The 20,451-nt window shown below is 33.9% G+C and overlaps 1 protein-coding gene across 1 annotated transcript; it reads left to right on the plus strand.

Moving 5' to 3' along the window:
• The first annotated feature begins 11,635 nt into the window (after window positions 1-11,635).
• Window positions 11,636-12,967, plus strand: LOC149256888 (germin-like protein 1-3). Its single transcript, XM_089368618.1, has 2 exons — window positions 11,636-11,861; window positions 12,052-12,967. Exons 1-2 carry the CDS (start codon window positions 11,741-11,743, stop codon window positions 12,588-12,590), a joined length of 660 nt encoding a protein of 219 aa, XP_089224744.1. The 5' UTR covers window positions 11,636-11,740; the 3' UTR covers window positions 12,591-12,967.
• The last annotated feature ends 7,484 nt before the right edge of the window (window positions 12,968-20,451 follow it).

Raw genomic sequence — 20,451 nt, forward strand, 5'->3', positions numbered from 1 at the left:
ACCAAAAAAAATAATGAGACTCGAGGTCTTGATTAGTAAATCACTAGAAAATAATGCTAAGTGTAAAATAACACTTATGAATTCAAAGGAGGAACATGATTGATGTTCGAATTTTATTATGAAGACATATTTCCTAAGGAGAAATTGTTGTTGACACTATATTTAAGTCAATGAATTTTTGTTTTTCTTTTAGATTGAAAATGAGATACATTACAACAAAATCAATTAGAGCAACTGGCCTTATCCAGACCTTGTGTTACAAAACTTTGTTGTGGAAGTTGATAAGGAAGTAATTTTACTTAGAAAAGTTGTTGGTGAAAAGAATATGCGAAGTTTCATTTTCATTTCTAATTGCATAGTAAATGGAATGTAAATTTTGTGACTTGGGGGGTCATCTCTATAAATTATATAATTAGAAGCCTCAGTTTTGTTGTCATGTGAGATTTGAATCCTAACTGGCAGGAAAATAGTTGAAATCAGTTATGTCCAAGAAGGGGGAAGGAACAAAAAAAAAAATCCTCCTTTTTGCCATTATTTAGTACAACTATTGGCAGACCAAGAAATTTTCATGAGTGGAGATATATTTCATGAGGTGGAACTGTAAAAAGAGAACTATGGGATATAAAGACAATTTATTTTGAAAAGAGGAGTAGTGGGAGAGACAAACTGTTTTAGAACCCATTGAACTAGCAAGACACTGCTAAAGGGTTCAGGAGGTAGATTTCGAAAGAGATTTCTATGTTCTTTTCGATAAAGAGAGAAGTGGAGCATGTAGGGAACAAACTGGAAAAACTATTTCATGGTTGGGAGGAACGTGGAAGCCCTTAGCATAATTTCGGGAAGCATTTAGGTGAGGATAGAAATGTTATTGATTTTTATGTTGACCAATTTACTTTGGAAATTGGAAGGTTCAATACTAAATTTGAACTATGGGAAAATCCTCATAATGATTATAATTGTAATAGGTAGATACATGTACACGTATTTGTAGTTGCGTGTGTATCTGTCTCCAATCTGTTACAGGTAGCTTGAACACTACAAGTGTAGGTCAAGCTTTACATTTGTCGTAGAGGATGGTAAGAGGTTTAAATAAGAAACTTAGCCTAGAATTTACCTTGAGGGTGTGAATGATTTAAAAGGAAAAGAAAAGAATGTCACCTCAGGTAAAAGCGCTATAAATAAGTCTAATGAATGTCAAAATTATAACCTGAATTTGTTTGCTTAATTCCTTTTGGTCGTAGAATTGAATGTTGATAATATATATATATATATATATATATATATATATATATATAGGCTCAGTAATTAAGACTAGAAGGATAAGAGACTTGGCTGACGTTAAATGTCCTAGGCCATAACTAGGGAGGATTGCTATTTATTATCCCAGGGACAACAATCCTGAATGTCGAAGAGGTTAGGGCTCAGAGGAGAACTTGGAGAAGTTTCCATGACATAACCCACTAGTGTACATGAAAATAAAAAGATTCTTTGCTATATATTTCATTAAAGTATATAGGAATCATAGCATTGGTAGTATGGGAGTAAATATAATCATATCAAACTTATGGAAAAGAATATGGCATACATGTTTACATAAATGAATGGAGAAATGATAAATGTAAGGGTGCAAAAGCCCTATAAAATAGAAACCCATACTTTAGAAGATATTTTCAAGAAAAACAATCATACAATTGTGCCTTTTATTACGAACAAAATACCAATAAATTTAATCCACATCCACATGGGTGACGATCTTTTTTTATACTCTAACTTATACAAAAGAAAAAAAAAAACCCTGTCAGGTAAAGTTATTTATTAACTTATACAAGGTTTCATAACAATAATATACTATCACCTTCGTGGCATGAGGAGAAAACAAATATAATGTATATAAGAGTTTACAAACATGACCAAGATTGGTAAGTATATATTAACTATAAAATTTACTAATGGAAGCAAAGAATCGTTAAACTCCAATAATGATGAATACAGGTGAAAATATTGTCTACAAAAGTTGGGATTTTTCAAAAAATACATATTTTTATGAATTACATAGCGAGTTTCAGAAATTCATAAAACCATGGCCAACATAAGGCCTTTTCATAAAACCCTAAGCCAAGAAAATTCTAGAAGGGTCTTGGTAACGTCAGTATGAAAACCGTAGAAAAGAAATGAAAATTTTGTAAGCACTTGTAATGGTTGTGAAGCATAGGAGAGAAAATATTGTGAAAATCCATTTTAAGAAAAGGCTCAATGAAGATAACCAAAGCCACAACTAACCTACAAGGTGAATACAAATTTGGTTAAAAACGCTAAAATTTTCTCAAGGGATTATTGTAAAAGTAACGTGGTAAACATGTAAGGAAGGTAAACAAGAGGGTTTACCCGACGAGTGACATGAAGTAGTAGTCCAAACCCTGCTCCATAAAATATGAATTATTAGTATCGATGAATATGCTATAATGGTAAACCGTTCTTCCTTTCTAAAGAGAAAAACAAGCTAGGGTTTGAACTTATAGAAATGTTTTTTAGGGAATTTTACCTTGTAAATATTGTATGGCTTGGAGCCGCAACATTGAATCTTGGAAAAGGTGGACACCATAACTTGGAAGCCACATAATGTTGGGATTTCACCTATAATTTTAACCAAAAATGATGATTAACAGAGAAATAAGATTTAACTAACAATTAGTTGCAAGGAGTAAATATGCATAATAATAAAAGTTAAATGAATGCTTTTAGGGTCTATTTCCAACCTAGAGATGTAAAATTTTCCTTGGACCACAAGAAAAACCTTTGATAGAAGCATTTGGGCCAAAGCCAACAAAGAATTACTATGCGAACCATCAATACTAAGGGATAAACCCTAATTACCAAGAGAAAGCTTCCAATTTCATAGCTTGTTTCACAAACAACATACGAGAAAATGAGACGAAGGTGGTGGTTGGGCCATAAGGAGGTAGTTACTTAAGACCAAAACAAAATAAATTCACCATTGATATCAACCCTGAGCAATCTGGACCGTCGAGATTACACACGTTATTGAGCATATTGAGAGGTGGACCATACCACGAACTATATCAAATTCACACGGGTCGAGGGTGGGAAGGCCTCCACGAAATAAAAAATAGCCACGGAGGACTCCACGGAGTCGAGAACCTTGAGAAGCATAAGGGAAAAAATATATCTCTAACCAAGGAATTTAATCATTTTGAACCTTTTTCCCATACATTAATATATATGTCAACTCTACGAAACTTACAGAGATATAGGTTACTCCTCTTTGTAATTTTTTAAATAATATCATACCATAAGGTCAAGAACATGGTTTATATGGAGCAAGGCTAAACACAAACAATTAATTGGGTATTGCAATGTACTTATGGTTGTAGTAGTTGTATATTATAATGCAAGCATAACATAAACCTTTGACTATCAGAAAGGTTGGTTAGATCAATACTTCAAATAAACATATTTTAGGCATTGAGGAGTTGATCCTAATCCATAATAAGTTCATCAATTGGAATACCATGCCATATATGAATCTAGACAAAAGTGTTGGGAGTGAACTCTCATTGTTTCACGAAGAAGATATCTGGAAAATGGATCAATACGTTATCAAGGATAGTTTGCTGGGCTTTAATAATTGAAGAAAATCGTGTTATGATATATATATATATATATATATATATATATATATATATATATATATAGATAATTCAAGTAATTCTAATTGAAATTAGAGTGATCTTACATGTCCACCCATGGTCAACATAGTCATCATGGTTGGCAATAGGCAGCCATGGGCAACCATTACCAAACATGGACAATAATGGTGAATAGTGGTAAACTTTTTTCAATCATAATTTATCATATTAAAGTATATGTTGAAGTGGGATGTTACATCTTACTATGCATGACTGCAACCTTACAAAATTTTCTACCCAAAATTGACTATAATCCAACCATAGATACCCTTATTTGATCTTTGTGAATGCTTAAAATTATATGTTTGATGGTTGTATGAACTACATATCCTCTTTAGGTTTGAGAAATTCTTCAAGCGATCTATAGATAAAGACAAAACACAAATTCCTTATCAAAGAACAGGCCTACAAACTTGTGGCTAGGGTTTCTTCTACCACTCGTTTTCCTCTAACTAGTGCTATTATACCACTTGTTGGTTTTTAGAATCTGTATAAACATTTTCAACAAGGAAGTAATGATAGAAAACACTTAAAATTTTATGTGGTAAAACAATGAAAATTTCTTAAGAAAATATCCATTAGACAAGGTAAGTTAGCCATGGTTAACCATCATTTCAACCATGATCAAACATGGAAATCCATGGTCAGCGGTGGCAAACCATTGCCAATGATAATCTATCATAGTGAATGGTAAAGCTTTTCAAATCATGCTCACCCATGGTCAACATGGTAATCATGGTTGACTAGAGTCAGCCATGGTCAACCATTACCAAAGATTGACAATGATTGTCAATAGTGGTAAACCATTTTCAATCATAATGTATCATATTAAAGTATAGGTTGAAGTGGACTAGCATGGTCATCCATAGTCAACTATAGGTTTACCATAGTAAACCCTCCTCGACTATAGCTTGAACAAATTTACCATAGTCAAGGATAGTCAACCGTTGTATACTAATCTTTCCCACACACATTGATCATCAGCTAACACAACCACATTAATAAATTGTGCTTGATATATGCCGATCGACGACATTTTGCACCTTTTATATGCCAATAGACGTATGGAAATTATATCGATCGACATATATCAACCACATCTACTAATGTGGTTGTGATAGTTTCTATTCATTGAAAAGATAAATCACTTTTTGCAAACACTCACACACAATACACAATCAATGTCCTATCAAACCTAGCCTTGTCTTCTACATTAGTCCTTGAAGGAGGAGTGAGTTACTGTATTGACACTTTTGATTTTTTATTTTCATAATTTTATGGAAAGCTCCATTGTTTTTGATGCACGAGCATCTTACCTCCAAATCAAAATAACTTTTGACTAGAATAGTCATTTTCATTTACCAAGGGCGTTGGTTCCCTAATTGAGTGCAATTATTTATTTAATTGTGTTTTCGTATGTTTTCTTAAGAAATGTACACAAGTGATGAAAATGAGGAGTATTGTAACTAGATCTCTCTTTTAGAATATATATATCGAGAATATTTGAGAGAGTTAGAGAGAAATGAGGGAAGTTAGATTGTTGAAATATTTATGGACCTAGGAATCCTAGAATAGGGGTTTTAGGTGAGGATTTTATGGATCTAAACCATAATATAGTTCAGAATCCTTATGTATAAATATGTAGCTAAAATAAGATCATGTGTGTGTGTGGGGAAAGAGAGAGAACGAAGAGGCTTGAGGAGTCAAGTATTGCTTCAAAGCCAAGAAAGGGCCATGCAATGTAAATATGGCTACAAGGGCCTATGTAAAGTATTTTATGTACATATATTAATAGAAGAAACACTTTGATGCAAATGTTTGACCTGCGTGTTGAGATTCTCGCCATTCTCAAAGTCTTTTTACAATACGAAGTTGATTCTGTGTATTATGTTGAATTCAATATATACATGTTAATTGCAAGTGAATCGAAGATCAGGTGGAATTGCACTAAGAGAAAGTGCCGTCAAAAGTGCGCAGAGGCCAGAGGACTGTTGTTTGAAGCTCAGGGGGGACAACATCTCAAAACACAATTAAAATACCAAGGAAATGAATGCACTTAAGAGAGTCGTGCAACTGAAGTGATTATAGTAGAGCAGTGGAATCATGGTGATCCTAGGAGATTAAAGAAGAACTATGATGGATCAATGTGTAGAAGTGTGTATGAAGAAGACTAGAGGATTGGAGAAGGACCAAGATCAAGAAAGAAAGGATGAGGATAGAGGAAAAACTGGTAGAAGAATCCAAACACGAAGACGAGCACAACACCTAGTTTGTTTTGAAGTCCCGATAGAAGTTCGTCACTTGAGAGAGTCGGGAGATGGACGCCAGGTCAAAGGATTTATCCTAGAAGGATAAGAAAACAGTTTCTTGACAACTTCGGGCTGGAGGAATTATCCTAGAAAGAGAAGATGAGTGCTTAACTAGAATAGGCATGATGATTGGGACTGGGCTAACATGTGAGCCCAACTAATCAATAGAGGGCTGGGATTGTTTGGAGCATTACATGGAGTTGAGTGTGGGCCAGCTAAGATACGGATATACCGAGACTTATTTTAATAGTGAGCTGGGTATCAAAGTAATGAGGCCTTTGTAAATATCGTATGTGGGTAGCGGCAGACATGGAAGCCAACATACCAATCAATGTCGAGACAATACAAGTGGACCATCCCGGGAAGCTTCAAGCCCAAATGTTTTTTATGATTTAATGTAAGGGACTTGGCCCGGGATGATGGATCGCATGGTTATAAGGCATGGTCACAAGGAGAATGAAGAGAAGCCTAAGACCGACGAGAAATTGGGGCTTTCTACACTTACATGAGGGGAGTGAAGGTACAATTCACATGAGGTATCCACACCTGTTTTAATAAGTAAGGGCCGAGGCCACAAGAATTTGAATATATATAGAAAGGGTTGATACCCTTTAGCGCCTCCCACTAGAAATTAGATTATAAAAAGGTTATATCCTTTGAAATCCTCCCACTGTGACTATATTATTATTTTGTAAGTTGTACGCTATTATACAGGGTTGAAGGAAGTGCCTCTTTGATAGAGGTTTGGGCACTGTGGGTTTTCTAAGCCAGGGATTTAAGTAGGGTCGGATTGGGCCTACATCAAAGTGGTATCAGAGCAGGAATTCTATGTGAACCTCAAAATAGGGAGGTTGAAAGGAGTAAAGAAGTAGATGAAAAAGAAGAAAGAACAGATTTAGTAGAACTAATCAAAGGAGATCCTGGCACAGGAAGTTGAGAGGAAGCTTAAGAAGAAGGATCAGATATGGAGGGGTTCGAATGAGATTGCAGGTTGTCCATATTTTGAGGTTTTTCCTTGTTGGGAGTTTGAGGCAGAATGCCAGACAAGTGAAATTGAGCATGGAGGAAAAAATTTCAATGCTTATGACTAGATAGAAGGGTATAGATGAATTTTATATTTCTGACTAAAATGAAGAATATAGGTAAATATTATCTAGTATCTACCATCAAGAATGTTGTTATTACAATTCTTGTTTTAATGGATCCATGAGTCGGTTCAGAAAGGACGCCGACATCATTCTTGGACCAAATGCGATGAGGATAATTAACGAAGGAACGATTGTTGCAAGTTCTCGAGACAAGAAGGCTAACTTTGTTAGTTAGAAAGATGTTTTAATTTTTTCATATCTAAGATGAGACATGTGCTCTTTCTCTATTATCTATATAAAATTCATTTGATGTTTTTCTATTAGCTATAAAAGTGGGTATATTTAAGGTTAATACCATAGTAAGAGATACCAGTGTATGTGACTTTAAAGGTCACTTAGTTAGCAATTTTATTTATAAATTCAAAATAAAATGCAAGAAATATCTCGATAGCCTTTCAAGATCCTTTAGGAGGCTGAGAATAACTAGCGAGATGAGAAATGTTTACAAATTCGATGTATTTTTGGTAGAGATAACGTTGAGATAACATGGGAGAAAAGAGATATTGGACATGCAAATGTAGCCATGTCCACTATTTCAATGAGCTTATGTGTCGGAACATAGAGATTGATTGTAAATATCAAATCAATGCGATGATCACAAGTGCCATTGAATTTTATTTTAGATGTCTTTGTTGATAAAAATGTTATTGTATTCATTTGATGAGAGTCACTGCTTTGCTCCAACAACTCAAACAAGTGGAGCAAAGCTCGAAAAATATAGATATGTAAAACCTACAATTGTAAAAACTTGAAGAGCCTGCAATTTGAAGATAGGGAGGGATGTAGGGGAAGAGAGATAATTTTTTAATAGTTTAGGACACTATTGGATTAGAGAAGCTATACCTGATCGGGGTTCAAAGACATGCATATGGGTATTTTTTTCCAATCGTTTAAGGTATGTAGGATCTGTAAGTTTGACAACGTAACTTTATGAGGTGGTTATGAGACATTTCACATGCTAATGATGCCCAATTATGTTGGGAAACTTGGATAATACCTAGGAGACTGTACCGTTTTTTGAGGGCTATGAGATATTTCGTGTGATAATGATGTCCAATGATGCTGGGAAACTTGGATAATGTCTATGAGACTATACCATTCAGTGGAATAGGGAGGAAATTGAAGGAGTCTTACTAAATCAAGCATTTCTTTATTGTGCCAAAGCCTTTGGAGGATTTTTGGTTCTATTATTTATTGTGCCAATGTGTGTAAGTTTCATTTTCAAAAGTGTAAGTCTAAAGAGAGGGTGTTAGATTATAAAGCTTCTTTATGTAAAAATGACAAGATATTATGCGTCATTTTTGGATGATGGTTCACACGATCACTCGATCACCTCCATGAATAGGAAGTATTTAGATTTTATAAACAATTGCAATATCTAGAACATAGACATATGTTATTGTAACACAAGCTAATATCAAATATCTTATTTGAATCCCTCACATTGATTCACTGTTTGTTGCATTGTCATTGTGGCTCTCATTCAATTAGATCATATTCCAATATAGGCGAGGAGGGGAAATCGCAAAAGTAACAAACAACTTATCCCATTCCATGTAATTTTCAAAACCATAAACAATGTGAGCAAGAAATTTATGAGATGTTAGACCAAGGAGTGGGTTATTGTGATCAAAAGTATCTCTCTTTTTGACTAATTTAAGAAGTAAATAAACATTGCTAAAATAGGAACAAATTCTCATAAACTTCATAGTGAAATAGGGTGTTGGTCACTTCGGAAAACGCCATGGGATGAAATATTTTGTCACATTTGCAAGAGTAAGAGCGTTGAAGATGAAAAGAACCTTCTCTTGAATTGTGATATTCTACTGACCTTTGATTTAATTTTCAAAATATCTGTCACTCTACTAGTCTTCTTTGCCATTCAAGTTAGCACAACTATGGTGATGTTGGAACTAATTTGATAATTCTTTTTGAGCACAAAAATAAAATGTAAAAGAATTCGTAGGATTCTACTGTATAGTCAGGTTCTATTGCTGCTGATTATGCATGTTGCGTTGCAATACAGCGAGGCCTTCCCTGAATTCCATGTGGTCCTGCACACAATTGATGTAGGTTCGCTGATTTCTCCTACCAGCTAGATAATTTCCCACTTGCGACCCCCCTGACCCCGACCTGCGACTGCCCCAAGAGCTTGACCGAGAACTATTCTCTGTACTTTGCACACTCGAATCCATTTTCAGACTTCCCAGAATGTCAAAGAACCTTCTGTCACTCCAGCTCAAATTCGAGATGCTCTTGTCCCACCGCTCCCGAAACCGACCATCCACCATCCCATCCACCTCACTGGCCTCCAACGAAGCCCCAAGGTCCTGACCCAAGACACCCTCAAGTTCAGAAGTTTATAAACATTCTCTCCAACAATAATCTTAAAATCGATCATATTCATACAGACTTTACTCTACGATTCTACTCTCAAATCTTCCTTGAGGTTCTAGACCAGAAGCCAATCCCAATTCAGCCAAATAACAACACCAAACCCTACAACGACACTGAAACCATCAACTCCACTCAGACCCGTGGCCCCCTGAAGCTTCCCACTCGAAATCTCAAGCTCATATGACGCCTTTGCTTGGTTGTTTTTCTTCCATCCAAGTCCCCAAGCATATCTATATTCAATGATTCCTTCGCGATTAATGAAAATCCCTCCCCCTCATGCCACCCCTTTCTGATAATGCTTTCTGAGCATAAAAATAAAATGTAAAAGAACTCGTAGGAGTCTCTTACCATCTAAAGGTTCCATGGACCATGTAGGCCTTGGTGAGTGCTAATCATCATCGTCATCATCATAACCATATAAATGACTAGATAGCATTATTATCTAGATATCTACATTGCATTCATTTTTGTTTATCACTATTAATTATAGTTTACATTTTTATAAACATTTTTTTTTCTTAAGCTTGAATTAGTTTAATTCTATATCATTTTCAAATTCAATGCATGCATTTTAAATAATGCAATATAATTGAGAAGGTAACAGAAGAATCATAACAACACATTTCTTTTTTTTTGGTACAGTAAGAAGTTATTAAAAAAAAAGAACATACATTTATATGTGATATTCTTTTGAATCAAATTTATTGTCTAGCACACATATTTGATGAGAAAATTATTAATTTAAGTTTGATATATTTTTATGTGATATTGTTTTAAATCAAATTTATTGTGTAGCACACATATTTGATTAGAAAACTATTAATTTAAGTTTTATAAATTAATAAAAAAATAAAATAAATTTGACTAAAAATTGGTAAAAAGCATTTGAAATGTTAATAGGAAATATAATTTTGCAAATTAGTTTTTAACAAGTAGGAAATGGAGTTTTTTTTTGGAGTAAGGATTAGGGTAGTCTTCATCTTAGGTTATTTTTAATCTTAATATTGAACGAAGTTTGACTTAGCTTCTTTGGGGACAGTTAACACGATGCTCATCAAGAAGCAATAATTTTTTTTAGTTATGTTGGAAGTTATTAAAAATAAAACAATATATATTTTATGAGATATTGTTTTAAATTAAATTTATGAGTACATTTTTAATTTTTTTTTATCATTTAACTTAAAAGAAATGAAAAATTTAATTAAAAAAAAGAAGAAAGAAATTGATATTTTGATAAGAAACATAAATTTGCAAATTATCTTTCAACACTAAAATAATTTAAAAGATAGCAACTTATCAATCCACCATTGATATCCATAGAAAGAAACCACAGTACCAGAAAACTACTACGAAATGAAGTGGATGAAAAATGGTTAGGGTTCTCCGGTTACTAAATTAAGAGGTTGTCCTTGTTTTTTAAAGTAAGGATTAGGGTAATTTGCGTAAAGAGTGGCTGTTTCATGTTATTGAACAATGTTTGACTTAGCTGCTTTCCCCGAGGGTTAACACACACAATGGAAATAATCTTGATGAAGAGCATAGCGATATGTTTGGAGATGGGAAAACGAATATGGTTTGGTACAGTAAATGCGCGTGATAAATACAAAATAATGTTAAACATCACATCGATGACTGTCTATATATATATTTAATTGTGGACGACTTAGTTCAAAGTTTATATATTTAAAAAAATATTTCCAAATGGAAAAGGAGGTGTGTTGTGCAATACTATTCTGTTTAACCAATAAAAGAAAAACAGAATGTTTCTGCTACGAGTAGACAGACTGACCAAGTCTGCATGAAGAAACCCGAAATTGTTGACAGCTTCGTTGAGATACTTAAATCTAAAACATATCCCTTCTTCCCTTGGTTGAGACGCAGCCAGATCCAATAAGGACAGGGTCATATGTGGCGGACGTAGCCAATGACTATGACTGCGTCTTTCTCAATTTTAATTTGGAAACACGCAACCGCGTCCAAGTACAAAGAAGGAGTCCATCAAGCAAGCAAATTTAACTCAAGAACTTGGCGTTGGCGGCGTTGCTGTTATAAAAAGGAAGAATGCTCTTCATATTTCACCAAACTCAATCTATCATCTAAGGATCAGATCAGATCAGAGGGAGCATCTACTCGAATCGAATCGAAGAATAGTAGTCAGTCAGTTGCCTGCAGTCCAGTCATGAAATCCTTTCTAGCGCTAGCGCTTGTAGTACTAGTGGCGCATAATATTGTTAATATTGTGCGTGCAGGTGATGCAGATCCTTTACAAGACGTTTGTGTGGCTGACACGAAGAGTGGAGGTATGTAAGACTTTGAGTTTGAGGCCGTGATCATGTGTTTGCTTATCAGGGTTTCGTTTCGTTTCATGCGATGTGAATAATAATATAATCTGATCATATATATGTTTATTAGGTTTTCGATTCGTTTCATGCGATGTGAATAATAATATAATCTGATCATATATATATGTTTATTTGACTGTAATTGCAGTTAATGTGAACGGGTTCCCGTGTAAGGATGCAAGCATGGTTACCGCAAATGACTTCATGTTCAGGGGCTTAAATGTTGCAGGGGATACAAGTAACATGATGGGATCCAACGTCACTGCAGCCAATGTAATGCAGATACCAGGCTTAAACACCTTGGGAATCTCCATGGCTCGGATTGATTTCGCTGCTCCTCTCGGCCTTAATCCCCCTCACACTCATCCGCGGGCCACAGAAATCTTGGTGGTCATCGAGGGTACTCTCTCAGTCGGCTTTATCACCACTGCCAATAAATTGTTCAGCAAAACGCTTGAGAAGGGAGACGTGTTCGTGTTCCCCAAAGGTCTGGTGCACTTCCAACAGAACGTGGGCTATGGCAACGCAGTGGCCATCGCTGCACTGAGCAGCCAGCTTCCAGGAACCCAGCAGGTCGCCCAATCCTTGTTTGGAGCCTCTCCCCCGGTTGATGCCTCCCTTCTGGCCAAAGCTTTCAAGATCGATGCCTCCCTCGTGCAACTTCTCCAAAGGAAATTCTTGGGTTGATGCCCACTCATCTAATTCAATCATTCATTCATGCCAGGAGTCACCAGTCATTCGTCGGCTGTTATGCGACCAAACAAACAAATCAATAAAACCTCTCTTTCCCTCACGTACGTGTACACTCGTGACTCCTCTATATGCAATAAAGGAAAATTTTACATCAATATGGGTGTTTGAGAGTTTTATGTTATAATCATTTACACCTTTCTGTTTCTGTTTAATGGACACGACACTGCCTAATAGCTTATCGGTTGAATTGATGGAGCGCTGCACGATGCATCTCATCTGATGCAAACAAAATAAAAGTATTTGTCTTTTAATTGTGATGCAAACAAAAGAAAAGTATTTGACTTTGAATTAAAGACGGGATATAAAGAAACACTCTTATCATTTAATCCGTACTGGTGTCCTTTTTGGTAATGTGAAATTTCTGTGTTGCGATCGTTTACTCTTTGACACAACATACCCTAATATCTCCGCTCAATACATCGACCACGGCATCATCATGCCTCTCTTCCAAACAAAACAAATATATGGCTGAGGTGAAAAAAATACACTCACTGCATTATAAAGACTAAATGAATGACTGATTAAATTTAGTTTTTTCCTCTGGTGACACTACTTTAAATTTAGATTTTGTGTCTGGCGGACATGATTTCAATTTAGGTTTTGCTTCGGGCGGACGAGATAAATCGTTTTAAATTTGATTTCAAAATATTTTCTTAAATTGATTTTTAATGACTTTTGGATTTTGGATTTTGTATTTGAATGGCAAAATTAAATTTCCATTTTTTTTTTTTAAATTTTGTATTTGAATTTGAAATAATAAAAAAAATCGAAATTTCAGTTCTGTATTTGAAATGCTAAAAAGTTGTATGAATTCCTTTTAAAATAAATAAATAGTAACATACTATTTTTAACCACATAAAAATACATATAAACATTACTATATTATTTGACTTTCTAAGTGTTAGATTTTGTATTTGAATTTGAAATGAAAAAAGAGATATGAATTTCAATAGAATAACAACTCAAATGTTGCCTATTTTTTTTTTTGTTTTAATCGAGAGCCGAATTATAAACAGGTGGATGGATACCCCCAATTTCTGAAATATAACACAAAATTTATATAGACCATCCACATGAATAAGAGTTTATTGCAATTAAATATAAACAGGAGGACGGATACTCCCCCAATTTCTGAAATATAACACAAAATTTATATAGGCCATCCATATGAATAAGAATCTCTACTGAGGGAACAACTTATGCAATCTAGACCATTCTACCTTGTAGGTAGTTATGGGCACATTGTATTTATTAACATATATGCCAAACAAATATAAAGAAATCCCAAATATTTACCTCCTCTTTTAGAGTTAAAAATATAATTTAAAATTTAATGTAAGTTTTACATTAAATTTTAAGCAAATTGTATTACTATTAAATAAATAAATCTTAAAACTATATTTTACGTTAAAAATTTACACTTGGGAATATTTCAGAAATTGGGTTTTACATTTTGTATATTTTTAGTAAATAGATTTTTTTTCTACCAATACATTAATACTGATTTTTAATGAAAAACAAATATTACAAATACATTGACACTTTAAAAATTACTAATTAATATTAACAACACTCATGTGAATAATAATAATAATAATAATTTTAATTACATTATTAATGCATCACTACTATTATTATCAATGTTAACAATATTATTTTTTTGTAGAATAACATAATATTACAATGTTAACATTTAAGTAGTGATGTTGAAAATTAACTATTATTATTAAATTATTAACTTGAATATTAACCTTAATATAAATATTATTAAGTAATATTGATAAATTAGTAATTAATTAATTGATGGTAATGTTTTAGATGTTTTTTTTTTCTTAGCTAAGACTAACCTAAGTACCCACGGGGGATTTGAACCGGTGACATATCACAAGGAGTGCCTTAACAACGCACCCATTCACCGTCAATCCAAAGCCCCGTGGGCGTAATGTTTTAGATGTTAACAATATTAATAGAAAAAATATTTACATTAATATTATTCACAATATTATTATTAACATCATTAATACATTATTAATAATATCAATAGAATACAATTCAACCAAATTGAAGAGACATAAAGTCAAAAGTCTTCCACAATGTGTGAGGCTTGCATGCCCAGGTGGTTTCCTTAAGCACCCAAAAAGCCGAGCAAAAGCAAAAACTCTCCACTCAAGGAATAGTTTTGAGCAAATATTGATGGGTAGTTAAGCTTGAAAGGCGTCAAATCTATGCCAAATTAGTTTCCTCATGCGATTGTGAAACGAAAAGGTTGCAGGAACGGGGTAAATGTGTATATATTTTTTTTTCATAGATCCATATTGCATTGAAAAGGTTGCAGGGGTAAAGGTGTATATTTTTTTTTCATAGATCCATATTGAATCGTTCCCGTGTGCGTAATTGTGGATATGTTCCATGCATAGCCATCTTGGAGCGTCCTTGTGTACGTGAAAGGAGGAGTACATTTTCAAGAGATTATCATATTGCTTGGAAATTAAGAGAGGAGAATCCCAACACATGTGATACCCCTAGTGCTCTTATTTTGAAAGGCATGACTATTTTTAGATTATTGTGATTATTATTTGAATTTAGTGATTGTGGAAGCAAGGATTGGAATTGATGGATTATGGAATGGAATTTTATATTATGAGTACATGTTTTGTTGGGAATTGTATGGGAAAGAAAACATAAGTAATAGGGACTTTTTTCTATTTTAGAATATTGTCAAGTGGTTAAGTCCACATAGCCTTACCAAATATTTTCCTAAGAAAAATCCGAGGAGAAATTAAGATTAAGAAAATAACATAATTGAAGAGAAATATTATGCTAAATTATTATTCATGAAATATCATAATGAGAGAGAATTATTAAGTTAAGAATTTAGCTAGAGAGAAATGATAAGCTGGATGAAAAGGAAAAGAAAGCACAACTAGAGAGAAAGATTTGCTTTAAAGGCGAAAGGAAAGAATTTTTCCTAATTAAAAAGGAAAGCCTAGCTAATTAAAGGAAAAATATGTTGGGAAGAATTATAAAATACCACTAAGGAATACATACGGGTTTGTTGTTTCAAGAGGCAAGAAATTGACCTCTGGGGGAATTACTGGTAGTAACTCATTGGTTGGGAGGAACATGCTCTCTCCCATAGGTTTCCCAGGAGACTATTCTATTGAATATCTGAGAAGGAGACTATTCTATTGAATTCTAATTGAAATTAAAGGGATATTACATGTCCACCCATGGTCAACATAGTCATCATGGTTGGCCATGGGCAACCATTACCAAACATGGACAATAATGGTGAATAGTGGTAATTTCTTTCAATCATAACTTATCATATTAAAGTATATGTTGAAGTGGGATGTTACATCTTACTATGTGTGACTGCAACCTTACAAAATTTTCTACCCAAAATTGACTATAATCCAACCCTAGATACCCTTATTTGATCTTTGTGAATGCTTAAAATTATATGTTTGATGGTTGTATGAACTACATATCCTCTTCATGTTTGAGGGTTTCTTCAAGGGATCTATAGATCAAGACAAAACACAAATTCCTTATCAAAGAACAGGCCTACAAACTTGTGGCTAGGGTTTCTTCTGCCACTCGTCTTCCTCTAACTAGTGCTATGATACCACTTGTTGGTTTTTAGAATCTGTAAAAACATTTTCAACAAAGAAGTAATGATAGAAAACACTTAAAATTTTATGTGGTAAAACAATGAAAATTTATCAAGAAAATATCCATGAGACAAGGTAAGTCAGCCATGGTTAACCATCATTTTCAACCATGATCAAACATGGAAAGCCATGGTCAGTGGTGGTAAACCATATCAATGATAATCTATCATAGTGAATGGTAAAGTTTTACAAATCATGTTCATCCATGGTCAACATGGTAATCATTGTTGACCATAGTCAGCCATGGTCAACCATTACCAAAGATGGACAATGATTGTCAATAGTGGTAAACCATTTTCAATCATAATCTATCATATTAAAATATATGTTGAAGTGGACTAGCATGATCATCCATAGTCAACTATAGGTTTACCATATTAAACCCTCCTCGACTACAACTTGAACAAATTTACCATAGTCAAGGATAGTCAGCCGTTGTCTACTAATCTTTCCCACACACATTGATCATCAGCTAGCACAACCCCATTAGTAAATTGTGCTTGATATATGCCGATCGACGACATTTTGCACCTTTTATATGCCAATATACGTATGGAAATTATATCGATCGACGTATATCAACCACATTTACTAATGTGCTTGTGATAGTTTCTATTCATTGAAAAGATAAATCACTTTCTGCAAACACTCACACACAATACACAATCAATGTCCTGTAAAACCTAGTCTTGTCTTCTACATTAGTCCCTGAAGGAGGAGTGAGTTACCATATTGACACTTTTGATTATTGATTTTCATAATTTTATAGAAAGCTCCATTGTTTTTGATGCACGAGCATCTTACCTCCAAATCAAAATAACTTTTGAATAGAATAGTCATTTTCATTTACCAAGGCAGTTGGTTCCCTAATTGAGTGTAATTATTTATTTAATTGTGTTTTTGTATGTTTTCTTAAGAAATGTACACAAGTGATGAAAATGAGGAGTATTGTAGCTAGATCTCTCTTTTAGAATATAGATATCGATAATATTTGAGAGAGTTAGATAGAAATGAGGGAAGTTAGATTGTTGAAAGATTTATGGACCTAGGAATCCTAGAATAGGGGTTTTAGGGGAGGATTTTATGGATCTAAACCATAATATAGTTTGGAATCCTTATGTATAAATATGTAGCTAAAATAAGATCATGTGTTTGTGTGGGGAAAGAGAGAGAACGAAGAGGCTTGAGGAGTCAAGTATTGCTTCAAAGGCAACAAAGGGCCATGCAATGAAAATATGGCTACAAGGGCCTATGTAAAGTATTTATGTACATATATTAATAGAAGAAACACTTTGATGCAAATGTTTGACCTGCGTGCTGTGATTCTGGCCATTCTCAAAGTCTTTTTACAATACGAAGTTGATTCTGTGTATTATGTTGAATTCAATATATATAGGTTAATTGCAAGTGAATCGAAGATCAGGTGGAATTGCACTAAGTGAAAGTGCCGTCAAAAGTGCGCAGAGGCCAGAGGACTGTTGTTTGAATCTCAGGTCCATCGAAAGTATGAAACATGGGTACTCCTTGGATGAGGAACTAAATTTTGCATCCAATGAGTACTCCCGATTGAAATTTGGGTAAAGCCTTAGGGAGACGAGTTTAAAATACGAGCTAAAAAAGTAGTTTTATTATTTTATTATGTTTTAATATTTTTACTTTTTTACTCCAAAAATGGTGAATCATCCCCCATGGTTGACATCATCATCTTGAATCCTATTTTTTCTTATAAATTCATTTTAGTTGTACATTTTTCTTAGGAGGCCCATTTTAGATCTCAAAATTCCCCTAACGAAAACCTAAAAAGGTTTGAATTCAAAATGTCACGAATTAAGAAAGGAATGATTATGCTAAAAGGACACAATGGAAAATAAGTAAATTAACATAGAATACATTTAAGTTCTATGACAGGCCTCCTAACTAAAGCTACTCCCTATTCCTCTCTAGAATCAAGAATGAAACCATAAGAATGATAATCTCAACTATGGACATATACAGAGGAGCATGATGGCGTATAACAAGATCAATTTGCAGTGTCCGAAAATAAGAGCAAAGGGTCGAGGGAAATTACATGATAGTTAGTGGCGAAGCAAAACTCCTAGAAACCCTTTGAAAATTTAGTAACCAACCTTTTAAAAATGAGACAAAGTATCAGAATGATTCCTCGTTGGTATACAAGCCACAAACCCCTAAATTTCCTCCAAAAAGAAGCATTGTAATAGTTAGAAATTGTAATGGCGAACCAAGAGATCTAAAAACTAAAATTAGTTCAAGTAAAAAAATGAGAATTGTTGTTTACCTCTACCTCTTATGAAAAATTTCTTGTGTGGATGAAAGACTTCTAAACATATGGAAGAGATATCCAAAAAAAAAATGAATATTGGTATCAAGAACACCTGCCATGATAAAAGGTCAGGGTTTGAAACCCTCATTTAGCCTCTACAGAGAAAAAACCACATTCTTAACAAAATAAATGTTAAAAGGTAAATGAACAAGATAGAGCAACTTTACCCTAGTAGTATACCCTTCTTTTAGTCTCAACCATTGGATGTCCTTGGTGCGTCACAACCATAGAACCTAATCAACATGTGATTAAGGGGAGATGACCTAGGGATAATTTGACAAGCAATAAAAATAACGTCGAGGGGGGTGATAACCCAATGTTCCAAGTTCATATGAGTGTATTCATAGGTGTAATGATCAAATAAGAAAATACTGTATAATGTATATCCTTTGCTAGGATAGTGTAAAGGGGTGTGAATACATATATAATACAACTATTGTGACATAACCATAAAGGGTACCAGAACGTATGATTCAAGACATGTAAAACATACATGTATATATTATAAAGTCCATTGCTTTATGATTTACCAAAACCTTATGACTGGAAAGAGTTATTGTCAATGCGGTAATAATGTTAGTAAGAAAGAGAACTATAGTAGTCCTATGAACTTTACCTATGGTTGTTTCTCTAATGGAGGTGTAGATATGGAAACAAACCAAAAAAAATAATGAGACTCGAGGTCTTGATTAGTAAATCACTAGAAAATAATGCTAAGTGTAAAATAACACTTATGAATTCAAAGGAGGAACATGATTGATGTTCGAATTTTATTATGAAGACATATTTCCTAAGGAGAAATTGTTGTTGACACTATATTTAAGTCAATGAATTTTTGTTTTTCTTTTAGATTGAAAATGAGATACATTACAACAAAATCAATTAGAGCAACTGGCCTTATCCAGACCTTGTGTTACAAAACTTTGTTGTGGAAGTTGATAAGGAAGTAATTTTACTTAGAAAAGTTGTTGGTGAAAAGAATATGCGAAGTTTCATTTTCATTTCTAATTGCATAGTAAATGGAATGTAAATTTTGTGACTTGGGGGGTCATCTCTATAAATTATATAATTAGAAGCCTCAGTTTTGTTGTCATGTGAGATTTGAATCCTAACTGGCAGGAAAATAGTTGAAATCAGTTATGTCCAAGAAGGGGGAAGGAACAAAAAAAAAAATCCTCCTTTTTGCCATTATTTAGTACAACTATTGGCAGACCAAGAAATTTTCATGAGTGGAGATATATTTCATGAGGTGGAACTGTAAAAAGAGAACTATGGGATATAAAGACAATTTATTTTGAAAAGAGGAGTAGTGGGAGAGACAAACTGTTTTAGAACCCATTGAACTAGCAAGACACTGCTAAAGGGTTCAGGAGGTAGATTTCGAAAGAGATTTCTATGTTCTTTTCGATAAAGAGAGAAGTGGAGCATGTAGGGAACAAACTGGAAAAACTATTTCATGGTTGGGAGGAACGTGGAAGCCCTTAGCATAATTTCGGGAAGCATTTAGGTGAGGATAGAAATGTTATTGATTTTTATGTTGACCAATTTACTTTGGAAATTGGAAGGTTCAATACTAAATTTGAACTATGGGAAAATCCTCATAATGATTATAATTGTAATAGGTAGATACATGTACACGTATTTGTAGTTGCGTGTGTATCTGTCTCCAATCTGTTACAGGTAGCTTGAACACTACAAGTGTAGGTCAAGCTTTACATTTGTCGTAGAGGATGGTAAGAGGTTTAAATAAGAAACTTAGCCTAGAATTTACCTTGAGGGT

The sequence above is a fragment of the Pinus tabuliformis genome, chromosome 6 (genome assembly GCF_031772625.1).
Source record: "Pinus tabuliformis cultivar Carrire ecotype Pingquan chromosome 6, CPIR1, whole genome shotgun sequence".
Taxonomy (NCBI): Eukaryota; Viridiplantae; Streptophyta; class Pinopsida; order Pinales; family Pinaceae; genus Pinus; species Pinus tabuliformis.